The following is a 13,009-nucleotide window of genomic DNA, read 5'->3' as shown; positions in this document are numbered from 1 at the left end:
CTGCACTCTAGCCTGGGTGACAGAGTGAAACTGTCTCAAAAAAAAAAAAAAAAAAAAAAGTAAGATGATGACAATGTAACTACTCCAGCTGCTACCTGACTTTGGGGGCTCTAGGGAGGCGATGAAGGGAGGAAGGCAGGCATGGGCTCTTCAGTGAGGGCCCCTGAGCACTCATACCTAAAAGCAAAGAGCAGCACCTCCTCAAAGGGGAACCAATATCCCTGACTACTTTGTTCCCCAAAGTACCATCCTGATGGAGAGAAGCCTCCCTTGGGGGAGCACACCCTCACTCAGTGACTGCTCAGAAATGGGCATTGAGCTGGTGGGAGGGGAGTGAGTGTCCTCTCTAAGCAGGCTTCTGAGCATCAGCCAGGCCACCCAGCATACAAATATAATTCAGGGGAGGGGAGGTTGATTTCTTCCCTTGCCCCATCACCTTAAGTGAGATGGGGAAAAAAAAAACTTAAACCACAGTGACTCCCAAAGGGAGTCTCTGCCTCAGTGGCTCCTTGAACTGGCAGGGTCCAGCTGGTTCAGCTCTGACTGGTCCAGAAGTTCAAAGTCATCCCCCTCTGCATCAGTGTCCAGGTCTGAACTGGGGGACCGGAGGAAGCCTCTCGTTGCTCTCTGGGCAGGTGCGCCAGAAGGGCCTGGTTGGGAGGCCCCCGACAAGGCCAGCTGAATCATACCCTGGGAGACCAGGTTGGCAAGGTTGCTGGTGAGGTTGGATCCTACAGGCAGAGCACCAAGCAGGAGCTCCGGCAGTGCAGCTTCATCCTGGCTGGCAGGTGGGGCCTGGGGCTCCTCAGCCCCTGGCAGGGAACGGTACATCATGCTGGGCATGCCAATGCTAGTGTCATCCTCGTCATCCAGGCCAGCAGGATCCACATTAATGGAAGGGAAGTCTGGAAGATCTCTGGCAAAGGATTCCTCTGGATCACTGTGACCATCTAGTTCTGGTAGAATACAGAGGTGTCTGAGTCATGGCACCTACCTGGCCCTCCTGTGCCCCAGCCCCATATGACCAGATTTTTCCCACCCTGGCTTTCTCAGGGTGAAATAAACCCATGAGACTAGTTTCACTTTCCCCTCCACTTATAGATGGCTGTGATCTCTACTGGCCACACAATTCCCCCTCTCTTCCTATATGTCCCCTGTGAGGCTAGAGCCTGAGGCCACTAAGGAACTAAAGCTTCAAGAAGGGCAGCAGTGCCATCCTGGCTGTCGCCACAGCCCTCAGGCTACTCTGCCACCTGATCCACAGCACAGAAAACAGGAGAGGAGGGGGCAACAGTATCCCCTCTGTTCGGGGAAGCTAAGAGGCAACAGTCAGAGCCATTATCAACTGAGGTCAAAGCTCCCCTCACCTTCAGAGCCTTCTGTTAGAGGTGTTTGGCCCCTTGAAAGATTGAATGTGCCATTGTCTGTACAGGAGACTTCAGCGTCTGAGTGCTCAGAGTCTGTGATGGCCAATTCCCTGGCAACAGTAGAATCATCCAGCTTAGGAAAAGAAAAGACCAACAAACCTGAGATAATGCCATCAGGAACCAGGTGTAGTCCCCAGGTACAGCTTTACTAATCAGCTAGCATTAAAGGTTATCCAAAGGCCATCAAGGTAACCGGGGATAGATGGCAACTTCAGTCAAAATCTTCACCCCTTTTAGGCTGCTCTCCCAAATAAAACATTCATTCATAACTTCTCTTTTTTTTTTTTTTTTTTTTTGGGAGACGGAGTTTTGCTCTTGTTACCCAGGCTGGAGTGCAATGGCGCGATCTCGGCTCACCGCAACCTCTGCCTCCTGGGTTCAAGCAATTCTCCTGCCTCAGCCTCCTGAGTAGCTGGGACTATAGGCATGCGCCACCATGCCCAGCTAATTTTTTGTATTTTTAGTAGAGACGGGGTTTCACCATGTTGACCAGGATGGTCTCGATCTCTTGACCTCGTGATCCACCCGCCTCGGCCTCCTAAAGTGCTGGGATTACAGGCTTGAGCCACCGCGCCCGGCCCCATTCATAACTTCTTAAGCACAGGGAAAAAAAAACAGTCTTGGGGAAGTCTATTACCCACTTACTTTTAGGCAAATAATTGATCCAGAGATAACTTTTCGAAGTGGATAGGAGGATACACACACTGCACAGACCTAAGGGTGAACTGGGCTGTTTAAAAGATGATCATACCAGCTCCAGAAGTTCCTCCATAATGGTAGGGTAAAAAGAGACACGGATGAGTGTTTGCTGGGCATCAGGCTCTAATTGAGATCTAGGTTGACTAGAGGAATGATATGATTAAAAAAAAAAATTGAGATCTAGGAACAAAGTCTACATCTCTCCTTGTTACTGGTTTTGGAAACAAGGGGAGTCTAAGGTTTCAAACCTGGTTATGGCCTAAATGTGAGCTATCAGATGGTTAAAAGTGAGCTAAAGAAAACTGGACAGTGAAGCGGCTCCCACACTCAAGATACCTGAGGACAGAAGGCAGCAAGCTCCTCTTCGCTGTCACTGTGGTTGTCCATGGCTCGTTCTGGGTGTAGAGCTCTGCGGCGTACTGTGTGGGAAGAGCACAAAGCCTTGTTACCTTCCCACCAGCGTAAAAAACACATTAGACTTTAAAGGCATAAAATCAGAACAAAAAACAAAGAGCCTCTCTGAATCTGGTTCTAAGCCTACATAATATAGGCTGAGCTGCTAAGCCTAAATGGCAAGGTGAGTTGATAACACAGGAGAAAATATCTCAGCTTCCAACATCCTTTTCTCCACCATACCCAACATATTTTTTTTTTTTTTGAGATGGAGTTTTGCCCTTGTTACTCAGGCTGGAGTGTAATGGTACGATCTCGGCTCACTGCAACCTTCACCTCCTGGGTTCAAGTGATTCTTCTGTCTCAGCTTCCCAAGTAGCTGAGATTACAGGCACATGCCACTGTGCCCAGCTGATTTTTGTATTTTTTGTAGAGATGGGGTTTCATCTATTGGTTGGGCTGGTCTTGAACTCTTAACCTCAGGTGATCCGCCCGCGTCAGCCTCCCAAAGTGCTGGGATTATAGGCATGAGCCACCACACCCAGCCTGGCCCTACACATTTCTATTTTAGTCCGATGACAAATACCAGACTTTGTCAACAACTCTCAGGATGGCTAAAGGCAGACCTGATGTCAAGGTGTTAAGTGGACACAATCAGAGAGGACAAAAGGAGATGCACACCTTGATAACATCAGACTTTTGAGGACTGATATTATTCAACTGGCTGCCCCAGGGGACTTGGGCCTTGCTGACCAAGTGCAGGGCTCTTTGAAAGCCAGGCCTCCATAAAACACAAAACCTGAGTAGACCACACAAGAGAGGCAAAAGTCTGTACTACCATCATTAATGTGTTGGATGGAGCTCAGGCTAGTACACTTACAACCTCTGAGGTAGCAGCTTCAAATCACCTTTGGGAGGCAGTTTTCAGTAGTGAAAAGTCCCAGGCTTAGAAGTTGAAAGGATCTGCTATGGGCTGAGCACAGTGGCTCATATCTGTAATCCCAACACTTTGGGACGCCAAGGCAGGAGGATTACTTGAGCCCAGGAGTTCAAGATCAGCCCGGGCCACACAGTGAGACCCCATCTCTACAAAAAATTTAAAAATCAACCAGATGTGGTGACATGTGCCTATAGTCCCAGCTACTGAAGGGTTTGGCAGGGCTGAAGTAGAAAGATCACTTGAGCCTGGGAGGTCGAGGCTGCAGTGAGCCATGATCGTGCCACTGCACTCCAGCCTGGGCAACAGAATGAGACTCTGTCTTTAAAAAAAAAAAAAAAAAAAAAAAAAAAACTATATTAAAAAAAAAAAAAAAAAAAAAAAAAGGTACAAATACTAGGAATTTTATCTTCACTGTTTAGCTTTTATTCAACTTGAAAGAGTTTTTATCAGATTTGTTTAAAACAGGAGAGTCTAGGATTCTAAATGATAAAAACTGGCAAGCCTGCACAGGTTTCCCTAGAACAAAATATCACTTTTACCTACCAAACAATCCTCACCCCCACCAACTACCCCCCACTTCCACTTCTGAGGACCCACCCAGTATGTCAGATCTATGGGCTTCTCATTGTCCCCAAATTGCCTAAGTGGAAGGAATGACACCATGACACTTACATTGTCTCTCTCTCTGCTTAGACATCATGTAGCCACGGACGCTGAAGTCCAGCCGCTGCAGAGCTGGCTTCAGCCGCACATATGCTCGATCCCACAGTCGGTGGTACACGGTAAGGGGCCACATCATGACAGTGACAACTGTGAGGAGGAATGGGAAACAGTGACGAAATGGAGATGGGGCTCCAAAAACCATTCCCAACTGTCCTGATGCTATTGGTACTTAGGGCTTGGACAAAAAGTGTAGAACAGATCTGCCCACGTCTGCCGGTCATCTTAACCAGTCTCCCCTACACGAGAGAGTTTTTGAGGGCAGGGACTTCTGTAGCCACCTACAGAGCCTACTGCAGGGCTGTGCACAGCACAGTATGCTGCTGACAGGCCAAGGCAGAATCTGGCAATAGGTGTCACTGAGACATAAACGGTAACCATTCCTAAAAACTACACAACACATCACGGGAAATTTTGACATACAAAGGCCACAGCTGTCAAGTACTCAGTTCTTACCACCCCAAGCAAGCTGAGTACATGCCAACAAGAAGTAACTATTTACAAAACTATGCTCCAAGTAGGAAAAAAGTACTCTGGCATAAATAGAACCTAGTAGAGAACCCTAAGAGTTATGTTCTGCTGACAGGACTCTGACTCTAAAAATTCTCTCCTTCAACAGGGACAGGCAGTCCTTTATAGTTGGTAATAATACAATATATGTTAGTGGACACTCATCAATTTCTGAGTTGGTAAGAAATGAACTTTGTATGTGGAGAGACTGCTAAAGGTAAGAAGGATATTTTCTGACACTAAACAGGTCATGAAAATATGAAAAGGTCATATTCTGGAGAAATGAAATATAAAAGTCCTCTTCCCAGACCTACAGTTAGCCATAGTTGGAAAGCTATGAGCAGGGTACAGTTCGTAGGGGGAGGTATATACCATACTTACGCATCAAGTAGGACAGCAGAAGCCCAGGGATGTAGCGGCCCAAGACAGCCAGAAAGGTCAGTATCCCACAGCTCAGCAAGCAGAACTGGGGAATCAAGAAAGAGTATTAAGTTTCTGCCACATGGCAGGGGACTGGGGTGGGTGTGGAGGGTTAGAGTAGAGATATGATCAAAAGACTCTTTGTATGTCAAGCATGGACGTATAGCCACTGTTGCATCCAATGGTGATTCTGTTTGGGAAGAAAAGGAGCATGTCCCCTTCTATTCAAACTCCTTTTATATGGCTAGCCCCGTAGGGCTGCACCTTGCATGCTAAGAAATTGGTTTGAATAGGACTTAGCCAAAAATTCTCTCTGAAAGCAAGTGCTGGTGGTGGGTTTTTTAACTCAACAGAAACACACACACAAAACCCAAAAACACAACCACCTACCACATATTTAATATGACACAGAATGCACACAAGAAAGCTTTCTCTCCCATCTTGGGGTAAGAAAATGGCCTCATCTAAGTGGCAAGCACATCAAATGAGCAGTTGCCAAGCTCTTGTCTTAGTCCTAATGGCTGGTCAGAAGGCCCTTCCTACAACTTCCTTCTGTCTCTGTAAACATCATAGTCTTTACTTTCCTGAATGAAAAGAAGTAGTAAAGGAGCTGTTTCAGTTTAGCATGAACTGAACTGAGAGGCCAGAGATGAAAGTGAAAAAGGGAAGAGTCTTACCTTGCCTGGATTTTGCTTTTTGAAAAGCAAAACATTCCTTATGAAAATGGTCCCACTAACCCAGACTTCAGCTACATGGTGGCAGAGCTCGGGCACGCTGAGCAACCGAGGGTGCACAAAGCCCCAGCTATGGGAGAGAGAAGGGGGAGCTGTGAAAGGAGGGTGTTGAGGGTCCCCCCATCTTGCTGTGCAGGTAGCCAGTGCTTCTGGGTTTAAATGGGGTTTAGGGAGTGACTAGACCCAAGTGCTATGGAGGTGAAGCATGACTTTCTTCTTGGCTCACCAGGTTGAAACCTGAATTTAGGTTTGAGGAGGACAAACTTGTTCTGACAACTCCACCCTATGAGCAAGCAGCCCAATCCACGTGTGTAAACCTGCCCCAGCTCCAAGGCCCTTTGCGCTTAGAAACATTTTCTTCTTGCACTCAGACCACTGCAATTCCCTGTGATTGCAATCCAGGGGTAAAAGTAAGCACAGTCTGACTGACACCACTGCTGCTAAGGGGGAGGAAATGTGGATGTACCCCTTAGAGAGAAAATAAATAAAGCAAAACAAAAATAAACCATAGCAGAGAAAATTCCTTGGATCAAACATATGGAGTGGATGAACGGAGGAATGAAAGCAGGAGCTATAAGACACAAGAGGAATCTTTGGCTTGCTGATGCCAGGAACCAATGTGTTTTCTGACCAGGAACTTTAAATAGCAAGAGGTCACAGAAAACACTAAATGACCTGGTATAAAAGCCAGGAGACAAATGAAGTTCGCTGCCTTTAAGTTTTCTCACTGGGACTGAATGAGGCAGCTGATTCCCTGGCATGTCAGGTTATGGGGCACTGAAATGCTTCTTTTTCAGAAACTTCTCTTGTAAAGATCAGAGACACAGGCCATTTCAATATATTTCTGCCTGAACTTCAGGATGTGTTAAAATGATCATTTGGAACAGACTAGGTTCTTAGCTTACGCTGTGTGTCCAGAATATGGGGTTAACAACATGTAACCAGAATATTACAAGAGAATGAATCAGAGCAACAAAAAGGGATTTAATTAGTGTTCCATACCTCTCATTGTCTAATGCGTCGGGTCTTGGCACTACAATATTAAAACAAACACCAGCATTAGTTGGTAGGGAAAACTACACATGAAAATGTTAGGCTGTTGGTCTGACAGCTCAAGTTTTAATAGGCTGGGGAAAAGAAAACAGTAATAGCCAATAAAAAAGGAGACACCGTGTTATACTGCCAGAGTTAGGGAGCTGCAGACAAGGGAATAATCACGCCTACTCATTTTTTGAGAGGAAGGAAGGAAGGTCCAAATGGATTATTTGAGACCCTTTTTAATGACCTCAGCCGAAAGCCAAGGTGTATAAGAAAAATGGTCCATCCCACCCCTTAAGTGTGTCTGGGATGCCCATATACATCAATCTGTGCCAGGCTATCTATACAAGGTACAGATATTGATCGACTTACGACCTATGCAACTTACGACCATTCGACTTTACGACCACAATCGCTAGCCACGACTGCTCCGCATCTGGCAGCACAAACGTTGCCCAGCTGGGCATCCGACAGTGCGGACCAGCATCCGGCAGCACTACCATCACCGTGTGCATATAGCCTACTCAACTTACGACCAAATCATGTTACGACCGGTCTGTCAAAACCAATCGTGGTCATAAGTCGAGCACTAGCTATACATTGTAACAACTCCAACCCTAGAATCTGCTTTTTTTTTTTGAGACAGTGTGTTGCTCTGTAGCCCAGGCTGGAGTGCAGTGGCATGATCTTGGTTCACTGCAACTTCCACCTCCCAAGTTCAAGGGATTCTCCTGCCTCAGCCTCCTGAGTAGCTAGGACTACAGGCATGCACCACCACACCTGGCTAATTTCTGTATTTTTAGTAGAGATGGGGTTTCACCATGTTGGCCAGGCTGGTCTCGAACTCCTCCATCTCCCATAGTGATGGGATTATAGGTGTGAGCCACTGCACCCAGCCAAAATCTGCCTATTCTCTTTATTCTGTCTATCTATCTATCTATCTGTCTATTTATTTTCCTTTCTATGTATTTGAGGTGGAATATCTACCTACCTACCTACCTACCTATTTGAAACACAGTATCTATCTATCTATCTATCTATCTATCTATCTATCTATCTATCTATCTATCTGAGACAGAGTCTTGCTCTGCCACCCAGGCTGGAGTGCAGTGGCATGATCTTGGCTCACATGCAACTTCCACCTCCAGGGTTCAAGCGATTCTCCTGCCTCAGCCTCCTGAGTAGCTGGGATTACAGGCACCCACCACCATGCCGGCTAATTTTTCTGTTTTTAGGGGAGACAGGTTTTCACCATGTTGGCCAGGCTGGTTTCGAACTCCTGACCTCAGGTGATCCACCCATCTTGGCCTCCCAAAGTGCTGGGATTACAGGTGTGAGCCATCACACCCCACCTGCTTGTTCTCTTTAAAAAGAGACCCAGAGCTGGGTGTAGTGATGCTCACTTATAGTTCTACCTCCTTGAGGGACTGAGGCAGGAGGATCACTTAAGCCCAGGAGTTCAAGTCCAGCCTGGGAAACATATTGAGACCCTGTCTGTAACCAAAAAAAAAAAAAAAAAAGATAGGGAAACCCATGATCTACCTGAATGAATAAGTCTTTTGATATTCACCAACCATAACATAGGCAGATGAACTACATGATTCCTTGAAGTCTCCATAAAATATGATTGGCATGTATTTAAAACGTGTATAGTCTGAATATCTTGCCAACACTTCAAAATTAACATGTCTAAAACCTACATCAGTTTTCCTCACTCTCATCCCTTCAAATCAGCTCTCCTATCTGCCTTTGCCTATTATCTGCTAACTGTAATGCCATTTGCCACTCTCTTAGCTTTTAACCCCCATCCATTTTGGCTTTTTTTCTACATATATAATAATAATTATTTTTTGAGACAGGGTCTCGCCCTGTTGTCTAGGCTGGAGTATAGTGGTGCGATCATGGCTCACTGCAGCCTAAACCTCCAGGGCTCAAGGGATCTTCCCACCTCAGCCTCCCAAGTAGCTGAGGTTCACAGGCACACACCACCAAGTGTGGCTAATTTTTTTATTTTTTTTGGTAGAGACAGGGTTTTGCCATGTTGCCCAGGCTGGTCTCAACTCCTGGGCTCAAGCAATCCTCCTGCCTGGGCCTCCCAAAGTGCTCAGATCACAGACATGATCCACCGCACCTGGCCCCAACTGTTTATGTCTTGCTGTATCTTGCTTCTTCACAGCTCTCCAAGCCATCCATCATTTGTACTCACCGAGGCCTCTCTACTTCTCACAAAGACACTGGCACAGTCTTCTAACAGGTCTTCCTCTTCCACTTTTTCTCCTTCCATCTAGTCCCAAAAATGCTACTAAATTAATTGTTACTATGGGCCGGGCACAGTGGCTAATGCCTATAATCCCAGCACTTTGGGAGGCCAAGGCAGGCAGGTCACTTGAGGTCAGGGCTTCAAGGCCAGCCTAGCCAACATGGCGAAACCCTATTTCTACTAAAAATATCAAAAAAATTAGCCGGGTGTAGTGGTGCACGTCTGTAGTCCTAGCTACTCAGGAGACTAAGGTGGGAGAATCATTTCAACCTGGGAGGCGGAGGTTGCAGCAAGCCAAGATCATGCCATTGCACTCCATCCTGGGCAATAGAGCGAAACTCTGCCTCAAAACAAACAAACAAAAAATTTTTTTTCATTTGTTGGGTGTGGGGGTGTGCACCTATAGTCCCAGCTAACTGGGAGACCGAGGTGGGAGGATCACCTGAGCCCAGGGGTTTGAGGTTGCAGTGAGGTATGATCACGCCACTGCACTCCAAAGCCTGGACAACACAGTGAGACCTAGTCTGTTAAAAAATAAAAATAAAAAAATCAGCCAGGTGCGATGGCTCACACCTGCAATCCAGCACTTTGTGAGGCTGAGGTAAATGGATCACTTGAGTCCTACCTGGACAACACAGCAAAACCCCATCTATACAAAAAATACAAAAATTAGCCAGGTATGGTGGCAACTGCCTATAGTCCCAGCTACTCAGATGGCTAAGGTGGGAGAATTGCTTGAGCCTGGTAGATTGAGGCTGCAGTGAGCTATGATTGTATCATTGCACTCCAGCCTGGGTGACAGAGCATGACTCTGTCTCAAAAAAAAAAAAGAAAGCAGTGGCCGGGCGTGGTGGCTCACGCCTGTAATCCAAGCACTTTGGAGGTCAAGGCGGGCGGATCACCTGAGGTCGGGAGTTTAAGACCAGCCTGACCAAAATGGTGAAACCCCGTCTTTAAAAAAAAAAGCAAAGAAAAGAAAGAAACAAAGAAACAAAAAACCCAATCCCAACATACTTTCAGTTTTATTTCCTAGCCCTCCCTTTAATGAACCTTCATCCAGGCCAAATGATCAATTCTCTGATGTCAGGAAATGCTTTACAACTTCTGGTTCCTCAGACTAATTAAACCACTGGCCTCTCTAGAAATAGACTTTTTTTTCTCAACCTGTTCAAATCTTTTGCTTTGTTCCACTCTCAAGGTAGTGACAAAGTATACGACAAACATACTAATCATATACTGCATTGTGACATCTGTGGTACTGGTCTATAACTGTCACTTAATTTTTCATTTGTTTATGTATTAGCTTTTTAAAAAGACATCACATGTCATGATACTTTGTATAAGTCACAATTGCCTAGCCTCGTGTTTTGCAAATGAGCAATTTAAAATAAATTCCTGAGAAGTAAATTGGTACTGGCTCAATAAAGATGCAGTGTCCAGTAATGATAATTACTATTTTTAATTTGAGAACTACTTATTCCTCAGGCTGTTTTGGGAAAAATATCTCAGGTGGTGGATACAGACTTTCTGTGCTTAGTAACAATGGGAAAGGCAGAACCCAGCTTCATATACCTCCTCATAAACCCCTAATACTAAAGGTATAAATTATAGTCAAGGCCATCTCCAGTTCAGATTGTTGTAAATGTTACCAAACTCACCTTTTATTTCAGGCCAGATTTTGTTCTTCCACTGATCAATACACACAATGATCATCAAGCCAAATGCAAGTAAAAACACAAGACGAAGGGATGTCAGGGCAAAGAACCTACAGAGGAAGAAAAACAGAAGAAAGATCATTTATCTAGTTAAGCTGATTTCAGAAGAGACCAAACGTGTACTACGGGCTCTGTGGTAAACAGACCTGAGGTCTAGCTTTTTTTGTTCTGACACTTAACTAGTTATACACCTTGGGTAAATCATGTAAACCTTCTGGACCTTAACTACCCTACCTATGGGGGCAAAGAGAATAATTTGCTGCTGTAAAGGCAGAGGACTAAATTACATAATCTCTTAAAGCTCCTTCAGCTTTCCATTCTGTACCTCTTTTAATTTCAGGGAGAAATTAATCCTTGATAACAAGTTGTTATAATGAAAGCAAACATCTTTCTGTCAAATCAGACCCTAGTAGTGTAGGGCAACAAACTGATAGAGATGCAATCAACAGCATTTAATTCAATCACATATCTTTTTCACAGATAAAGGAACAGAGCCTGAAAAAGTATTTGATTAAGGTCACACGGAAAGTTGGCATGAAAGCTGTATCTAAAAGCAAGTCTGGCCAGGTGTGGTGGCTCAAGCCTGTAATCCCAGTACTTTGTGAGGCCCAGACAGATAGATCACTTGAGGTAAGGAGTTTGAGACCAGCCTGGCCAACACGGTGAAACTCAGTCTCTACTACATACAAAAATTAGCTGGGCATGGTGGTGCGCACCTGTAATCCCAACTACCTGGGAGGCTACGAATGAGAATTGCTTGAACTCAGGAGGCGGAGGTTGCAGTGACCCAAGATCATGCCACTGTACTCCAGTCTGGGCAATAGAGCGAGACTTTGTCTCAATAAATAAATAAATAAATATATAAAGCAAGTTCTCCAGAATTAACACGAGTGCTTCTCAAACTTCCAAAAAATGAAAAAAAGGAAACACTTGATTGATTTTGTGAGGACAGCATTATCCTGATACCAAAGCCAAGTAAATTATAAAACTATAGACCAATATTCCTTATGAATATAAATGTAAAAATTTTCAATAAAATACTACCAAGTTAAATTCCGCAGCATTATACACCAAGACCAAATGAGATTTATCCCAAGACTGCAAGGGCAGTTTAACATACAAAAAAATCAATAAATGTAAGGCATCACATCAATAAGGTAAAGGAAAAGCTAGTTCTGATTTGAAGGAATCAACCATAAAAAAATTTTGAACAATCTGGGAAATATGACATTGAGATCATATTTAATGATACTATGGAATTTTTTTATTTTAGGTGTGATATTAAGGTAGTTATGATTTTTTCTCAGATCCATTTTGGTTTAATATTAAATGAGGAAATGCAGAAACACAGATTAGTACAGATAGCATAAATGCTATACTCTGGGTCTTCATTTTTTCCTTTTTCCCCCTAATTAACATGCGACGTGAACATGAACTGTGGAGTCCTGACCAGGTGCAGTGGCTCATGCCTATAATCCCAGCACTCTGGGAGGCTGAGGTGGGCAGATTCCTTGAGCTCAGGAGTTCAAGACCAGCCTGGGTGACATGGCAAAACACCATCTCTACAAAAAAAATACAAAAAAGGAGCTGGGTATGGTGGTGCACTTGTGGTCCCAACTACTTGGGGGGCTAAGGCACGAGAATCACTAGCCTGGGAGGAGGACGTTGTAGTGAGCGGAGATCGCACCACTGCACACCAACCAGCCTGGGTAACAGACTGAGATTCCTGTCTCAAAAAAAAAAAAGAAAAAAAAAAAAAAAAACCTTGGAGCCCATATGAAAATCATGTATATAGTAGAACAGAATATAAATTGTTAGCATTTCATAGTATTCTAAAAAGGCTGGGTGCGGTGGCTGAACCCTGTAATTCCGGCACTTTGGGAGGCCAAGGTGGGCAGATCACCTGAGGTCAGGAGTTCAAGAACAGCCTGGGCCGGGCGCGGTGGCTCAAGCCTGTAATCCCAGCACTTTGGGAGGCCGAGGCGGGTGGATCACAAGGTCAAGAGATCGAGACCATCCTGGTCAACATGGTGAAACCCCGTCTCTACTAAAAATACAAAAAATTAGCTGGGCATGGTGGTGCGTGCCTGTAATCCCAGCTACTCAGGAGGCTGAGGCAGGAGAATTGCCTGAACCCAGGAGGCGGAGGTTGC

General features: G+C 45.0%; 1 protein-coding gene across 1 annotated transcript in view; it reads right to left on the bottom strand.

The window, feature by feature from the left end:
* RETREG3 (reticulophagy regulator family member 3) overlaps window positions 1-13,009 on the bottom strand; it is a 29,369-nt gene continuing 16,360 nt past the window's right edge. The window contains exons 2-9 of the mRNA XM_017509394.2: window positions 10,800-10,906; window positions 6,846-6,876; window positions 5,787-5,913; window positions 5,071-5,155; window positions 4,132-4,269; window positions 2,463-2,545; window positions 1,368-1,500; window positions 1-956 (exon numbers count right to left, since the gene is read on the bottom strand). Of these exons, the coding sequence (XP_017364883.1) occupies window positions 499-956; window positions 1,368-1,500; window positions 2,463-2,545; window positions 4,132-4,269; window positions 5,071-5,155; window positions 5,787-5,913; window positions 6,846-6,876; window positions 10,800-10,906 (1,162 nt within the window). The 3' untranslated portion in view covers window positions 1-498. The remainder of the gene's footprint in view (window positions 957-1,367; window positions 1,501-2,462; window positions 2,546-4,131; window positions 4,270-5,070; window positions 5,156-5,786; window positions 5,914-6,845; window positions 6,877-10,799; window positions 10,907-13,009) is intronic.

The sequence above is a fragment of the Cebus imitator genome, unplaced genomic scaffold (genome assembly GCF_001604975.1).
Source record: "Cebus imitator isolate Cc_AM_T3 unplaced genomic scaffold, Cebus_imitator-1.0 Scaffold415, whole genome shotgun sequence".
Lineage (NCBI taxonomy): Eukaryota > Metazoa > Chordata > Mammalia > Primates > Cebidae > Cebus > Cebus imitator.
This window is presented reverse-complemented; position numbering and strand designations above follow the sequence as displayed.